General features: G+C 42.3%; 1 protein-coding gene across 1 annotated transcript in view; it reads right to left on the bottom strand.

Moving 5' to 3' along the window:
- Window positions 1-16871, bottom strand: part of FLT1 (fms related receptor tyrosine kinase 1) — a 93815-nt gene that overhangs the window by 62615 nt on the left and 14329 nt on the right. The window contains exon 2 of the mRNA XM_073613377.1: window positions 410-503. Coding sequence (XP_073469478.1) covers window positions 410-503 — 94 coding nt within the window. The remainder of the gene's footprint in view (window positions 1-409; window positions 504-16871) is intronic.

Raw genomic sequence — 16871 nt, 5'->3', positions numbered from 1 at the left:
GTGTTCATCTGAATTTTTTGCCTGTTCGCAAGTTCTGGTGCGAACCGAACCGGGGGGTGTTCGGCTCATCCTCACTCTTGATGCCCATACTTTATAGCTGTCAACAACTTGTTTTTGTTATCAAAGTTATAGAGTCATTTGAAGTAGTATCTTTATGTCAGTTTGCTCTGCAGAGATTTCACTTACCATGTTATTAATGCTAATTTCATATAGTGCACGACCACTTCAGTATCACATTTTTTTTGAACCAACTATACCCATACTGAAATCCAGTAGCCATAGGCATTAGATGATTACATTCCTATTCTTGATTTCAACAGACAAGAACAGACAGACCTTGTCTATGGACATCTTTTAAGTAATTCACATTCAAGAAAACGTAAATATAACCATGCACAAGATTTGTTACCTGCATGAAAGATGGATTGGCTGTCCTACTTGTACAATCAACTCTTTTGCTTTTACATTCAACACTGTTGCAATCTTGGAACCAGAGCAGTGTCCTAGAGGATCAGAGAATAATTCATATGATTACACTGAAGACTTAAGTATCTCATAATGTATTCAAGGGTGAAAATAACAGCCAGGTGACTTCAGAAAGTGGTAAGCAATTACATCCCCAATATTTTGTTCAGGAAATATTTTATTTTATGTTGAAGATGATTAAAGCTGAACTAAACCCTCCAATCCTCTACAGCCTAGGCAAGAATTTAGGTAATGGGAACCTGTAGGGCTGCTAAGAGGCAGTACAGCCAGCCATCCTGTCCAGGTCCCATCAGTTTAAAAGGGGGGCTTTACTGCCTTATCACTGAAACTGATCACCTGTGGCTCCCCCTGCAGCACAGCCGGCTTCTTCCTTATCTCCCTCCCGCCGGTTTTGAGCTGCTGCAAGAGGGAGCCACAGCGGGATCAGTTCCCCCACTGCTCTGATCATCCCGCCTTTCCACTGCTACCTGGCCCTGTAATTTCTAACAGCAGCCATGGGTACCTGTCACAAAAAGGACCCACTCCTTAAAAAATAAAAATAAACAAAAGTTGCAAATTTGTTAGAAGCAGAAGAGAGAAAAGGGGATGAGGCATTTTTGGCACTTTTTAGTGGATAAGGCACTTTTTAGTGAAGATCTACTTTCAAGATAAAGAGTGGACATTACCAATTAAAATTGTGCAGTTACTAAAGCTGTGTATGCCTTGAAAGTTGACAATAAAGAATTTCCCATTTCTTTGTGAGTGTCGTTTTTGTATCAGGACTATGAAGACAGACAAACATCTAGTCATTGAGGTCATCTCAGTACAATTAAGAAGGTGGGACAGGAACTCGACTTTCACAGGAGCTAGTACAAAAGACCCACATTGAATGCACCAAATGTTTTCAGGTATTAATCTCTTGGGAAATAACTTCATCGTTGGAACAGTCACAATATATTGACAAGAGCGCGTAAGGAAAATTTTGACAAGAGCATTCTTGGGCCCAGCAAAGCAAGATTTTGACAAGAGTATGGGTATGCCCGGCAAAGGAAGATATTGACAAGAGCATTCATGGGCCTAGCAAAGAACGATTTTGGCAAGAGTGCGCATGGGTCTGGCAAAGGAAATTTTTGACAAGAGCATTCATGGGCCCAGCAAAGCAAGATTTTGGCAAGAGCATGGGTGGACCCAGCAAAGGAAGATATTGACAAGAGCTTTCATGGGCCCAGCAAAAAAAGATTTTGACAAGAACACACATGGGCCTGGCAAAGGAAGATTTTGACAAGAGCATTCATGGGCCCAGCAAAGAAAGGTTTTGACAAGAGCGTGAGGCCGGTAAAGGAAGATTTTAACAAGAGCACTCATGCTTCTGGCAAAGGAAGATTTTGACAAGAGCATTCATAGGCCCAGCAAAGCAAGATTTTGATAAAAGCATGCGTGGGCATGCGTGGGCTCGGCAAAGGACGATTTTGACAAGAGCAAGGTTATAACGTTAAAGCACAAGGGATGGTACTTATGTTCAATGAGAAGGGCCACTTGTGCTGGTGGCTTTTCTCTCAGTTGAAATCTTCAGCCCTCACCCCCCCCCCCATACCCCCGCAGCAGTAATCCCCCAGTGCTTCAGGGGTTAACATAGTCGCTGGACCTGTTATAGACAGTTGTCAAGAAACTGACCTTGCTTTGTGCACTGGTGCGCAGTCATGTTGGAACAAGAAGGGACCATCCCCAAACTGTTCCCACAACGTTGGGAGTATGAAATTGTCCAAAATGTCTTGGTATGCTGACACCTTAAGAGTTCCCTTCACTGGAACTAAGGGGCCAAGCCTAAACCCTGAAAAACAACCCCACAACATAATCCCCCCTCCACCAAATGATTTGGACCAGTGCACAAAGCAAGGTCCATAAAGACATGGATGAGTGAGTTTGGGGTGAAGGAACTTGACTGGCCTGCACAGAGTGCTGACCTCAACCGGATAGAACACCTTTGGGATGAATTAGAGCAGAGACTGTGAGCCAGGCCTTCTCGTCCACATCGGTACCTGGCCTCACAAATGCGCTTCTGGAAGAATGGTCAAATGTTCCCATAGACACACTCCTAAACCTTGTGGACAGCCTTCCCAGAAGAGTTGAAGCTGTTATAGCTTCAAAGGTTGGGCCAACTCAATATTGAACCCTACGGACTAAGACTGGGATGCAATTAAAGTTCATGTGTGTGTAAAAGCAGGCGTCCCATTACTTTTGGTAATATAGTGTGTATACAAAATATATAAATATATACACAACGCAAAATAATTTAAAGCTTGGCTGGATATCAGCTTTAAGATGGTCACATTAACAGAAAATCTCTGGGTTCTGTATGCTTTGGTGCCCAGGATTGTAGTACCACATACACACACAGGGGAGCAGTAAACCAGCTTTAAATTTTATCTCCCCATTTGTTCCAGTTCACTCAATATGTCTACGGCAGCCCATATATAATTACTATTATTTTTTTTTTTTAAAATGACTTGATCTGGAATCCTCCTGCTGTACCTTTGTATTGTGACAGCGGGGAGACTTCCCTGCTGTGAGAATACACTTATCAGCACTGCCGGTTATAGCCAATGGTGCTGATCAAGTGGCAAAACTTGACGGAGCAGTAGATCGACTTCTGTACAACCACCCTGCCCAAACATGGATCAAAATTTTGATCCATGTATAGCCAGCTTAGCAGACCCTAGAATCGATCCTGTTTAATTCCTGCTGCTTGCCTGTGTGTGTGAAAGAGTGTTAGAACAGCCTTGTTCTGTATAGAGGACAATGAGACAAGAATAATTACTGAAGCTAATAGTGACTAGTGAGCACCGATAAGTATCAAATGCCTTGCCTGGAATTCTGATGGATGATGGGGATAAGGATTATGGGGCTCAACATCCAGCACCCCCTGGTTTACTATGAGTGATGAGTTATAATGACACTATGCAGCACTGAGCACTAAGTGTTCAACTACTATGTTCCTGTCACCTGAAATAATATAATAATAATGTAATACGGAGTACAATTACATTTAAAGGGTTGGTTCAACTTTACAAAAAAAAAACTGCCTATGCTGGTAAGGGGCATCTGTAGATAAAAGCCAACTGTGCAGCTTTGTGTGTAGGCCATTCACGTACTTGTAGACCTTCGCTGTAGGCCATTTATGTACTTGTAGACCTTCGCTGTAGGCCATTTATGTACTTGTAGACCTTCGCTGTAAGCCATTTATATAACTCCCAAAGTATGGCAGAAAAACTCCCAAAGGATTTTACTTCCACATGATTGGATGCTGGAAGTCAGCAGAGCTTCTTCTCATTTACTCAGGAGCAACTGCACTTGCAGAGTGCAAACAGTCTATTTGCCTTTAAATCAACCCTTATGTATCTATAGTATCTGGGTGCAGATCAGTGTCATAAATGTACATGCCTCTTGTCAGAAATTAAAAAAAGAGGCACCACATGTGCTTATTTTCCACTGCTGATTACTTAGCAATGACAATCTGAATTAAAAACATGAAAACAATTACTCTTTTGTCTTAACCCTGCCCTGCAACAGTGCTCTTTCCTGACATATGACCGCTTCCACTCCAATTCGATCAGTTACTCTCTTTTTCTCACAATCATCTAATTGGTTCCCATGGCCAATAATCCAAATTTTCAGTTTTATAAACAAGTGCTGTAGAATAGTCCGGTGGATCTGTTCAGATGACTCATACAGCGTGTAGTGATGCAGCACAATACAAATGTACATAATTGTTCATTAGAAGAGAGATTAGCAGGGAACTTTGTTCACCTGTTATGCAGCCTTGTCAAGATCAAAGCACCCACAAAGCCTAATACTCGCTAAATGAAAACAACATGAGTGGATTTGCTGAGCGGCATGGAACAATGCTCACATGAATGCAATGTGCTCAGAACATCTGGAACACTGGAGTGTGCTGAGCTAGAAACACGTGCTGCAAAACACCGACAACACACCAGCAGTCACACGGTGCTGGCACATTGGACCGTTTTTGTTTTCCAAAAAAAAATCTTGTACTGAAGAAAAACCTCAGGACCACCTGTATGTTCAGAAATGCCTCCCGAAAAACATAACTTTTATTTACTCTTATGGAACAAATTCAGGCAACATGTACGCTCAGTGCATGAATCGTAGTACAGCATGGTATCCAGTGTCTCTGCTATTCCAGCCTTCTTTCACTCTGAATCCATATGGCCATTGAAATAACTGGGATAATGCATCCAGAATGCTGTCTGCAAGGCCGGGTCACCCAGTGCAAGGTAGAGCATGTCAAACCCTAAGTAAATCCATTTGGTTCAGTACATCCCTTCTAGCCCAGTAGTTGGCGGCAATTGATTAGTGTTGAAAGTCGGGGAGGCGGTAATCACATTGCACAAAGCAGGTAAGTATAATATGTTGATCATCATAGAAAAAAAAATTATGCCTTTACAACCATTTTAAATTTTATATATAACAGAGCAAAAGGGAGCAAATGAGTTCAGTGTTTGGTTTTACATAAACTTGAAGGCCTCATGCACACTGTAAGCTTAACTTTTGAAGCAGGCTGTACGCATACATGCAGTCTCTTGGTGGGTGGGCTTGGATGCCAAGTGGCAACTTACCTTGCTCCCTGCGTGCTCCCAGCACAGTAACCGGCGAGGATCGGTAAGCTCCCAATGCATACTTGCGATTGGGAGCTTTCCGACCATGTGACCGCTGTGAGAGCCAATTACAGCGGTCACATGACCCGCATGCCCACCTCCGCCTCCCGGCTTTTAAAACTTATAAGGGGCTGGAAGGCGGTCAGTGCGAAGAGGTTAAAAACATTTTTCCTACAGGACTTTGCAGCATCAAACACGTGGTAAAAAGTTGCATTAATGCGCACTACAGCTACTGGCGTTAATGCATTCTATTGGCCAGAATTCTAATTGGTCATTAGAAGCATTATTGTGCCTAGCATTAATGCACAGCTCTTAAGAGTTTTTATGCTCAAAAGCTCCTCTCCTGAAAGCACAAGTGATGTATTTTTTTTTTCTGCCATTAATCTCCTGAAAACACCTAAAGCATACATGGACACTAAAGGGGAGTACACACGGTCGCACTTTTCGACCGGACTGGTCTGACAGACTTTCCAGCGGACTTTCGACGGACTTTTGACGGACTCCCGACTGACTTGTTAATAAACGGACTTGCCTACACACGATCACACCAAAGTTCGACGGATTCGTACGTGATGACGTACACCGGACTAAAATAAGGAAGTTGATAGCCGGTAGCCACTAGCTGCCCTAGCGTGGGTTTTTGTCCGTCGGAATAGCAAAAAGACGAGCGGATTTCTGGGTCCGGTGGAGTTACGACGTAAAGATTTGAAGCCTGTACCAAATCTAAAGTCCATCAGATTTGCGACTGGAAAAGTCCGCTGAAGGTCTGGTGAAGCCCACACACGATCAGATTGTCCGCTGGATTTGGTCCGTCGGCATCCGTCAAACCAGTCCGGTCAAAAAGTTTGACCTTGTGTACGCCTCATAAGAGTCCTTCCTCCGATCAGGACCGCCTGCCACTTTTTCAAGTGGACCTGATCGGACCCTTTTCTATGGAGAGGCAGATGTCAGCGGACACATGCTTGCTGACACCCGCCACCATCCGATCCGATCCTGCCCGCCAAAACCAGACGGATGGTGGTCCTAGTCTCCATCCGCCTGGCGGATCGGATGGCATCGGATGGAAACGGATGGGGCCATCAGCTAAAATGGAGGGGAGTTTACAGGTAGAGAAAAAAAAAGCTCAAACGCTGGAAGAAGCAGCTTTTTAGAACTGCAGTGTGCAAGAGGCCTAAGCCAGAATACTCAAAACATTTTCATTTTCAGGTTTGACTGAAGCATAATTTAAAAGCTAGTGAGGCAGCACAGCTTGCAGCACTGGAGTTATGGGTTCACTCCTGAGCAGAACATGGAGTTTGCATGTTCTCTCTGTGCTTGTGTAGGTTTCCTCCCACACTCCAAAAACATACTGATAGGTTAATTGATTCCTGTCTAAATTGGCCCTAGTATGTAAGAATAAATTGTAAGTGAATATACATGTAAAGCATGGTAAAAATTGATGGTGTTATATAATAATCTGTAATAATAATAGCTCTCAAACTGAAAACATACATACAATATCTCACAAAATTGAGTACATCCCTCACATTTTTATAAACATTTTAATTTATCTTTTCCTGTGACAACACTGAAGAAATGACACTTTGCTACAATGTAAAGTAGTGAGTGTACAGCTTGTATAACAGTGTAGATTTGATGTCCCCTCAATTTAACTCAACACACAGCCATTAATGTCTAAACTGCTGGCAACAAAAGTGAGTACACCCCTAAGTGAAAATGTCCAAAATGAGCCCAAAGTGTCAATATTTTGTGCGGACACCATTATTTTCCAGCACTTAACCCTCTTGGGCATGAAGTTCACCAGAGCTTCACAGGTTGCCACTGGAGTCCTCTTCCACTCCTCCACATCACGGAGCTGGTGGATGTTAGAGGCCTTGTGCTCCTCCACCTTCCATTTGAGGATGCCCCACAGATGCTCAATAGGGTTTAGGTCTGGAGACATGCTTGGCCAGTCCATCATCTTTACCCTCAGCTTCTTTATCAAGGCAGTGGTCATCTTGGAGGTGTGTTTGGGGTCGTTATCATTTTGGAATACTGCCCTGTGGCCCAATCTCCAATGGGAGGAGATCATGCTCTGCTTCAGAGTGTCGCAGTACATGTTGGCATTCATGGTACCCTCAATAAACTGTAGCTCCCCACTGCCGGAAGCACTCATGCAGCCCCAGACCATGACACTCCCACCACCATGCTTGAGTGTAGGCAAGACACACTTGTCTTTGTACTCCTCACCTGGTTGACACCACACACGCTTGACACCATCTGAACCAAATAAATTTATCTTGGTCTCATCAGACCACATGATATGGTTCCAGTAATCCATGTCCTTAGTCTGCTTGTCTTCAGCAAACTGTTTGTGGGCTTTTTTTGTGCACCATCTTTAGAAGAGGCTTCCTTCTGGGACAACAGCCATGCAGACTAATTTTATGCAGTGTGTGGCGTATAGTCTGAGCACTGACAGGCTGACCCCCCACCCCTTCAACCTCTGCAGCAATGCTGGCAGCACTCATACGTCTAGTTCCCAAAGACAACCTATGAAAATGCTGCTGAGCACGTGCACTCAACTTCTTTGGTCGATCATGGCGAGGCCTGTTCTGAGTGGAACCTGTCCTGTTAAACCGCTGTATGGTCTTGCCCACAGTGCTGCAGCTCAGTTTCAGGGTCTTGCCAATCTTCCTATAGCCTAGGCCATGTTTATGTAGAGCATCAATTCTTTTTTTCAGATCGTCAGAGAGTTCTTTGCCATGAGGTGCCATGTTAAACTTCCAGTGACCAGTATGAGAGAGTGAGAGCGATAACACCAAATTTAACACACATGCTCCCCATTCACACCTGAGACCTTGTAATGAGTCACATGACACCGGGGAGGGAAAATGACTAATTGGGCCCAATTTGGACATTTTCACTTAGGGGTGTACTCAATTTTATTGCCAGCGGTTTAGACATTAATGGCTTAGTGATGAATTATTTTGAGGGGACAGAAAATTTACTTTGTTATACAAGCTGTACACTCACTACTTTACATTGTAGCAAAGGGTCATTTCTTCAGTGTTGTCACATGAAAAAATATAATAAAATATTTACAAAAATGTGAGGGGTGTACTCACTTTTGTGAGATACTGTATATACATTATGATGTTTTAAAACTATTCCAAACTTCTGGGGGTAATATTCCCTGTAGGACCTGTCTCTGTTAATCCTAAAATTGGTAGTAAACCGCTGGCTTTTTTTTTTCTAAACCTGCAATGCAATGTCATAATCTGCTAGTATGCATCGCATACCAACACATTATGTGAAACTTACCTTAGAACAAAGCCCTCCAGCGCTGTCACTGCTGAAGGCGCTTCCATCTTCACCCGTTCTTCCTTCCGGGTTTGCGTACTCCAGCTGCGTGAGTAGCCAGAGCCGTGATGATGTCACTCCCATGCATGTGCACAGGAGCCAATGTTTACAGCAAAGGATTCCGAAGGCCGTTCCTTCAGAGCGCATGCGCTGGTGACTTCACCGGCTGCATCTAAAGTAAATATCTCCTAAACGGTGCACGTTTAGGAGATATTTACTGTGCCTATAGGTACGCCTTATTATAGGTTTACCTATAGGTAAAAATCATACAAGGGTTTTAACTCCCACTTTAATATTTTCCTAACCTGCAGGGGAGTTAATGCCGAACTAAAGCCGCAGATACTCACCTCCTCTCTAATGACCAGATGTATGCAAGCTTCCTTGACGGAAAATGTGATGGAGAGGAATGTGAGCAGGCAGGTAGGTTTATTTTTTTTCAGAGGAGACATTGCATGTCTCTTCTGCTATAATAGCCTGTCTGCTTACAAAATGTATAAATTGGACTTTAGTTCCTCTTTAACTATATCAACCAATCAGATTTCAATTCCCTGATTCTTGGAAGATGATTTCTAATTGGTTCCAGAGAGTTATTGCACTTTGTGCATCATCAATGCTTTCTGCACTGTCTTACTGAAAAATCCCAAAAGCTGCACAAACATTGTAACACAGCACATTCCAGATTGTTGGAAACCTTCCCAAACTATTGTAAAAAATATGTTGTCCGTAACAAGAGTATGAGAAAGTTCACAGGAATCTTTGTCAGTAAGAAAAAAAAAACCACATTACACACAAACTTAACAATGAGAATTCCAAAAATAGCAGTGGAAGTCTAGAAAACTAGAAAAGAAACTCGTATAAAAACCTCGAGAGGGACGAGGGCTGAATGGACAGCAACGACTATTGCTTGACAGCAGATCCAGATCTGCTCCTTCCTATTGTTTAATCTACTCTATTGTAGGAAAAGGATTGTGACTGGCTGTATCAATGCAGAATGTTAGGGCTCATTTACATGAATAGTGCCCCCTGAAGAGCGTTCTGACGGCATTTAACAGGCGGGTGGAAAGCGAGGCGTTATGTTGCCTCCTCACCACCTGATTTGACCCCCAAAAGCCAACACCACCGTGCTGCAGGAAGGTTGTACTTAAATGAACTGCCCACTGAACACAGCAGGGGGTATAACTCTTGCTGCAGTGTAAAGCAAAGCATCGCAGCCGTGGCAAGTATGCAACCCTCTCTGGCTGCCTTTGCAGCTTAAAGGGGGGCAGCTGACGGGCAGTAAAAACATGACTCAAACATCTCCTGTTTTTATGGCTCTTGAAGAAAAGTGTAAACTTAGCCTTATTGTCTTATATCTCTCTACAGACGTTGTGCAGCACCTTGCTGAAGGTTTTGTTAATGATAGCCAGACATATGCCTTGCTTCTTTTCCCTGCAGAATAATTGCTGAATCTTAGGTGCTGTTAGCAACAGCGTCATATGTAGTCCTAATTCCAATCGATGAATCCCAGGGCCCTTTATTTTCTATTTATGATCATTATCACAGTCAATCATGATTATTATGGGAAAATATTCATAAGCAAGTATATTGCAGGGTGTGGAAGGGGACAGGGAGGTAACTTGTACATGAAATCTGCTTTAGACCTATTAACTAAAAATGTTTCTGAACCTCCAATCTGCCATCACTGGAACTTATAGCTATACTCCAAGCAAACAGCTAATTTCAAAGGTCAAATATAAAGTGTTTCTGAGATTTACACAGCTCTACCACACTGCAAAGTTCTGTCTTTCAGGGCAGGAGACCTGATTTTTCTCTGCAGCAGGTAAGAGACCCTTAAGCCTTGTACACCCTGGCCGAAATTGGTTGGTTCGATGGGAACCGCTATGTGTTCTACAAAAGCCGGTCTCACCACTAGCTACTATCGAAAGGGCATGCATCCGACTGGCGACCAATCAGTGTTGGCAGCCAATGGTGGCGAGCACTGACCGGTGTGTGTTCTAGCGAATACAATAGCCCAGCGGGGAAGATCACAGCATTTGTGGTAGTACAGCAATCTCTCAGGTTTTTTTTTTTCCGTTCAGCCCTTTTCCAAGCCTGTGGCTAGAAAATGGAAAGAGAAGCAACACACTGATAAGCTCATCTCTTTCTCACTTTTTTCCTCCTATCAGCATGCTGATTACACTGCAGCACAGCTGACTGGCTCCTTGTGCTTGTTCTTCCTCTCCCAGACTGAGCTGTGCTGTACAGTGGACTGCAAGAGGCTGGTACCAAGTCAAATTCACATTGTTTGCATTTAAGGATGAATCAATGCATAGCTGCATTAATGTCTGCCTAGAGTTCAGCTTTAACTGTAATGCTGGCCATACATCTAACAATTTGCAGGCAAAAGAGTAACTTAGAACTGAGTGTGAATAGATTACAAAAAAAAGGTGTCTTAGACAAAGGAGCTAGCATACCCCACATGTATAAACAGTACTTAACTCCACAAATACTTACTCCTGCTTCAACAATCCGATACCCTAAAGTTCACTTTCCGGCTCTAACATTTTCTCAATGACTGCTTCCGGGTTGTCTATTTTAATATTGTCTCTCATTGAAAGTGATTTACCATGCAATATTTGAACAGGTCTGTTTATTCCCTGCTTATGGGACCAGAACTTGTGTTTTGCTTTGTTGCATTATTGCTCATCCTAACACTTGCTGGGGGTTATTGTTGGAGGATATCATTACTGGCCCTGACACTTGCTGGAGGTTATTGTTTTGTTTTATCATTGCTGGCCCTGACACTTGCTGGAGGTTATTGTTGGGGGTTATCATTGCTGGCCCTGACACTTGCTGGAGATTATATTTGGGAGGTGTCATTGCTGGCCCTGACACTTGCTGGAGATTATATTTGGGAGGTGCCATTGCTGGCCCTGACATTTGCTGGAGGTTATTTTTGGGGGTTGTCATTGCTGGCCCTGACACTTGCTAGAGGTTATTGTTGGGGGTTGTCATTGCTGGCCCTGACATTTGCTGGAGGTTATTTTTGGGGGTTGTCATTGCTGGCCCTGACACTTGCTAGAGGTTGTTGTTGGGGGTTGTCATTGCTGGCCCTGACACTTGCTAGAGGTTATTGTTGGGGGTTGTCATTGCTGGCCCTGACACTTGCTGGAGGTTATTGTTGGGGGTTGTCATTGCTGGCCCTGATACTTGCTAGAGGTTATTGTTGGGGGTTGTCATTGCTGGCCCTGATACTTGCTAGAGGTTATTGTTGGGGGTTGTCATTGCTGGCCTTGACAATTGCTGGAGGTTATTGTTGGGGGTTGTCATTGCTGGCCCTGACATTTGCTGGAGGTTATTTTTGAGGGTTGTCATTGCTGGCCCTGACACTTGCTAGAGGTTATTTTTGGGGGTTGTCATTGCTGGCCCTGACACTTGCTAGAGGTTATTTTTGGGGGTTGTCATTGCTGGCCCTGACACTTGCTAGAGGTTATTGTTGGGGGTTGTCATTGCTGGCCCTGACACTTGCTGGAGGTTATTGTTGTGGGTTGTCATTGCTGGCCCTGACACTTGCTGGAGGTTATTGTTGGGAGTTATCATTGCTGTCCTGCTCCTGAAACCTGCTGGGGACTCTCATTGCTGGCCCCAATGGAGCTTATTTTAATCCCACAATCTTTTTTGTGTCCCAGGCCCTATTTTGTCTAAATAAAGTTTGAAACGCAAGCAACACACCATTAAGTAACACCTACTTTTTTGGCCATTTCCACCTTTTGGCTACACCTCTATTTTGGCCACATCTACAGGTGTTCCACTGCTGGGGAGCTATAAACACCACATTAGCCCCTAAAACTTAGTTATACTGCACACCAATCCCCCCCCCCCCCCCAACAAAAAAAATTGTCAGGAGCTGCCCCTACCTGGGGCCACATTCTAAAATTTTTAATTTTAATTGAAAATTTCCTTTTAATTTTCTTGATAAAAATGGTCACGAATACAAATAGGGAGCCGAATCTCCCCACTGGTGACACAGACAGCAATAAAAACATGACAGAGTTTTTTTGTCTTTTGTTTCTTAGGAACTGAGTTGCCTATCTGGCTGTACAGTGTTAAAAATGTGAGTAAATCCCAAGATTGGAAGAAATAAGAACTATTTTAACAAACTTATTTACAGCACAAAGAAAGATTTTCTCTTATTTTCTTAATTTTTTTTTTCATAATTGTTGGGAAACTTTAGATTTGCAGAACTGTCTACTATATATTTTTTTTAAATACACTATGAGCAAGAAATGTCTTCATTGAATCCAATACTATAAGTTTGCAGGTGTATGGGAGCGTTGGGTCATTTTCAATGCAGGAAATCACACGTGGTATCTGTATTTCCATGCATTCCTCCTGGACCACAGCCATGGACTGCTATAGTTGATATACACTTTTAGCACATATGCAATATTTTGCAGCATTTCAATTTTGTGCTAAATTTGTATTTTGATTATGTCATGTGCCCACACCCCTTTATCACAATGTAATAGTGCATAGGAAAGGTTACCCTTCCATGACAAATATATGGGGCAAGTGTATGAGCTGTCATTTTCTGGCACCAACATGGCGACATGCTACCACATGTATCATGTGATTGGATTGGTGCCAGGAAAGGAAAATTACAGTAAGTATTTGCAAAAATGTTCTGTTTTCTTGCTCCTGTTGGTAGAATGACAGTACATACATTTTATCCAGTTAGTATTTTAGGCAATTTAAAAACATGGCACCACATTCATCCCATTTAAATGGCATAGGACCATGGCTACTGTCTTATTCCAATTTTACTACATTACTGGCACATTATAAAGTGTACAGTATATTGCATGAAATCACAATCAATTTCTACAGACCATTCATTGTCTTAACATTCCATGACAGGTTCACTATACAAATAAATACGTTCTTGCTTCAAACATTCAAACAGATGAAGACAAAAGGTCTGCTTGAATCATATGCAGTAACTAGACCAGTGGCTCATTGGCAAATCACTGGATCACTCGTTATGCAGAAACAGTAGAATTCCCGTAATACTTACAAGAACGAAAGAAACTGAACAACCAAAAGGTCAAAGTTAGCGATATCGAAGATTATCAGACATTGTTGAGAATTTTTACTCTACTGTTTGTTTATTAAATTGCTATGTCAGACTAAGCAATATAAATAATATCAGTATTTTTAAGTGAAATATAGTAAATGACCACAACCATAAATACTCTGGGGTTGATTTACTAAAATTGGTTATAATACTAAGTAAGTATTTACAGTAATTAGGACAAATCAGTTTTTATTTTTCAAATTCTACTTGTGTCAGATAGACTGCTAGCATAACAAACATGGTGATGGAAATCAATAGTAGCTATGATGCGCCACACTTGCCTCTTTCCCAGTACCTCTGACTCCTATCAGGTGCACGCCCAGGGGTGCATCCCTACTCAGTTGTGCCACATGTCAATTAGAAATGAACGGGCCACACACTGATGCAGAACTAGCTGTAATATAATACGGAGAGAATTCATAACATATAGTCCCGCTTGTCCAACTCCTGCTCCAACATGTTTCACCTCACTCATGTCTCCATGATTAAGCTCTTAGTGGGATGAAATGTGTTGAAATGGAGGTGGACAGGCATGACTATATGTTGTGGATTCTCTACTTAATATATTAAAGTTGGTTATACATCGGTGATGGCAACAGTGTGTGGCCCACCAATTTCGCATGGTGGTTGTTGGGCACCATATTCAATCATGGTTACTCTGCATGCACCAGCATTTTGTTGCAAAGCTGAGGTTATATTAACTACAGTATTTACAACACACCAGTTTTAAATTAGAACATAGGCGCAAGGCAAAATGCGACTGGACAGAGTGGAGAGGGGATAAAACCCCTGTAGAGTTTTGCGGGGATTTTCTCTCTTTTCCTGTTTTGGCTATGGGACAGGAAGTGAAGGTAATTCTCTCCAATGGGACACAGATGGCAAAAAAAAAAAAAAAAATGACAGGGGTTATAATCTTCGCTACTCTATCCAAAACTTTAAAAAAAATAAAAAGTTGCCTATAGTTCTACTTTAACTTCCATATGCATGTGCAGGAGTTATGTCATCCCATGCTGGCCAATCTAGATTTCTGAGGGGAAGGTTAGTACAGAGCAGTTTAATTCCACTTTAGCATACAAGAAAACTTAATTTACAACAGGCCGATCACTTTCATAATATAAGAAACATAACAGCTTTATCTGATAATATCAGTACTACATTTTATGCAGTACACATAAGCATGCTTGCTCATGAGCTATAACTGTCTTTACTCCAATGTATCTATGAAGGGAGCCATGGTTGTCACCCAGACTGCACTTCAACCATGTCTTACGAAATCTACTACTACAGAGCTAATTTAAAGCAGAACTTGACCCCGCTTTGTTACCCTTCCCTTGCTGCTCTTCTGTGCCACCAGTTTTAAAATCTGGCAAGGTTCTCATGCATGCCGCTAAATTCTGTTATCTGGGACACAATGGAGCCCTGTGATGTCTGTGTGCTTAAACGAGACACCCCCAGTGTGTATGTGTGCAATGCCGTCGGGCTCTGCCCGGTCCTGGACACCTGGCAGAGCGGAGTGCCCTGTCTGTGCATGTGCTCAATCCTGCAGCACACATGCGCTCTCAGTAAAATTGCCTCCTTGGAATGTATGGCACGGCAATCTCAAGACATGCGGGGGGGATTAGATATAAAATTTCTGCCTGCACCATACTTTACCAATAGTATTAAAATGTGTCCCAGTTCTATAAAAGAGAGGGGAAGCAAATGAGAACAGGTTCATGCAATGTGCAAAGATCTGCTTTAAGATCTCCGTTCCCACTATTACCTCTGGCACACAAACAGTCAACTTAAGCATCAATGAAAGGCAAAGGAAAGTCCAAAAAGCCACACATTTGTATAGGTTCACAGTCAACTGAAGCAGACCATTATACTCAGATGTGCTACAGGACAGAAAGGACTTATCCCAGTGACAGAAACAAGAAAGCCTCTTAATGCAACATTGAAATCCATTATATGGACTACATCACACTTGCCTACCGCTTTATGAAAACTTAATGATCAAGAAATTGATTACCTAATGTATAACTCCAGACAAACAGCTAAACAAACAGTTGAAATACATATAGGAGTAGGAATGTATTATTCTAATCAGCCAATCTTCTGAGGTACACACCTCTGCCACTGCTCACTGACCAATAATCAATATCATTTCCAGCCCATGAATATGAGGTTGGAGGCAGACAATTGACTTTTGCTACATTCACACAAGCGGACCAGGAATTAATAGTTTGCTGCATTCAGAAACAGCAAAATGCCACCTCTGGACACAGCAACTCTCTGTAATATGGCTGAATACAAACGGGATGACTATCTGCGGCCAGTTTGTGTGCAGCCAGAACTCTACAGAAATGCTTACCATGGACGCACAACTGCCTGCATCCAGGGTTATTCAGAGTCTCTAATTGCATGTAATCACCCAGAGGTAGTTACATGTAAACAGCAGTGGTGCTGGCCATTGACTAACAGAGTAAAAATATGACAGCCACTGTTGTTCACACACAGTGTGTGCAGGCAGCATTTCCGATGGCTGCCAAGAATCTACAGATTCTCACCAGTGGCAGCCCCCTGTGAACGTTGCCATAAAAAGTTGTAATGCTAAAAAAAGAAATACGTGTGTCACCTGCCTGGCTGTGCAGTTTTATGGGAATCACAAGCCTGGCTAAACAGAATTACAAATGTTCTGGCTGGTAAATCTGTAACCATATATGGGTTATATCAACTGTGTCTTTGTGCTGTTTGCGTAGATATTTACTTTTGTCTGCTTAGGCAAAGACTGGATCAGTTTGGGTAAAATAGAATACAGACTGGACATTGAAACCCTGGCTACGCTTAGTGTGACTGTTTATCTTTTTCTTAGAGAAGCTCAATAAATGACTGGAAAGGTCATTCATAGCAGTGACAGTGACATGATGCCATTCACTAGATGATGAATCACATGGTATTACGAGGGTGATACTAATAGTCACTAAGTCATGAACCACACAGTGCTTGAAAGTAAATGTTAGCAATAAACTAAGAATCAGTGTGCGGCCAGCTAATAGCACCGTGCTTGTCTCCTGACCCTTGTGTCTAAACTTCTGTCTATCTATTTTTTCTTTATTTAATTTTAAAAATGTAATTATTAAAATAATGATATAATATAAAACAGGAGAAAAAGACTGACCATCAGTATTAATTAAAAACAACTATAATGACTAAGACTATAAGGAAAAAAGTAGAAAAAGCAGAAACAATAATAGAAGAGAAAGATAAAAATAGGAAAACAAGTATGGTTTGAGCAC

The sequence above is a fragment of the Aquarana catesbeiana genome, linkage group LG02 (assembly GCF_042186555.1).
Source record: "Aquarana catesbeiana isolate 2022-GZ linkage group LG02, ASM4218655v1, whole genome shotgun sequence".
NCBI lineage: Eukaryota > Metazoa > Chordata > Amphibia > Anura > Ranidae > Aquarana > Aquarana catesbeiana.
This window is presented reverse-complemented; position numbering and strand designations above follow the sequence as displayed.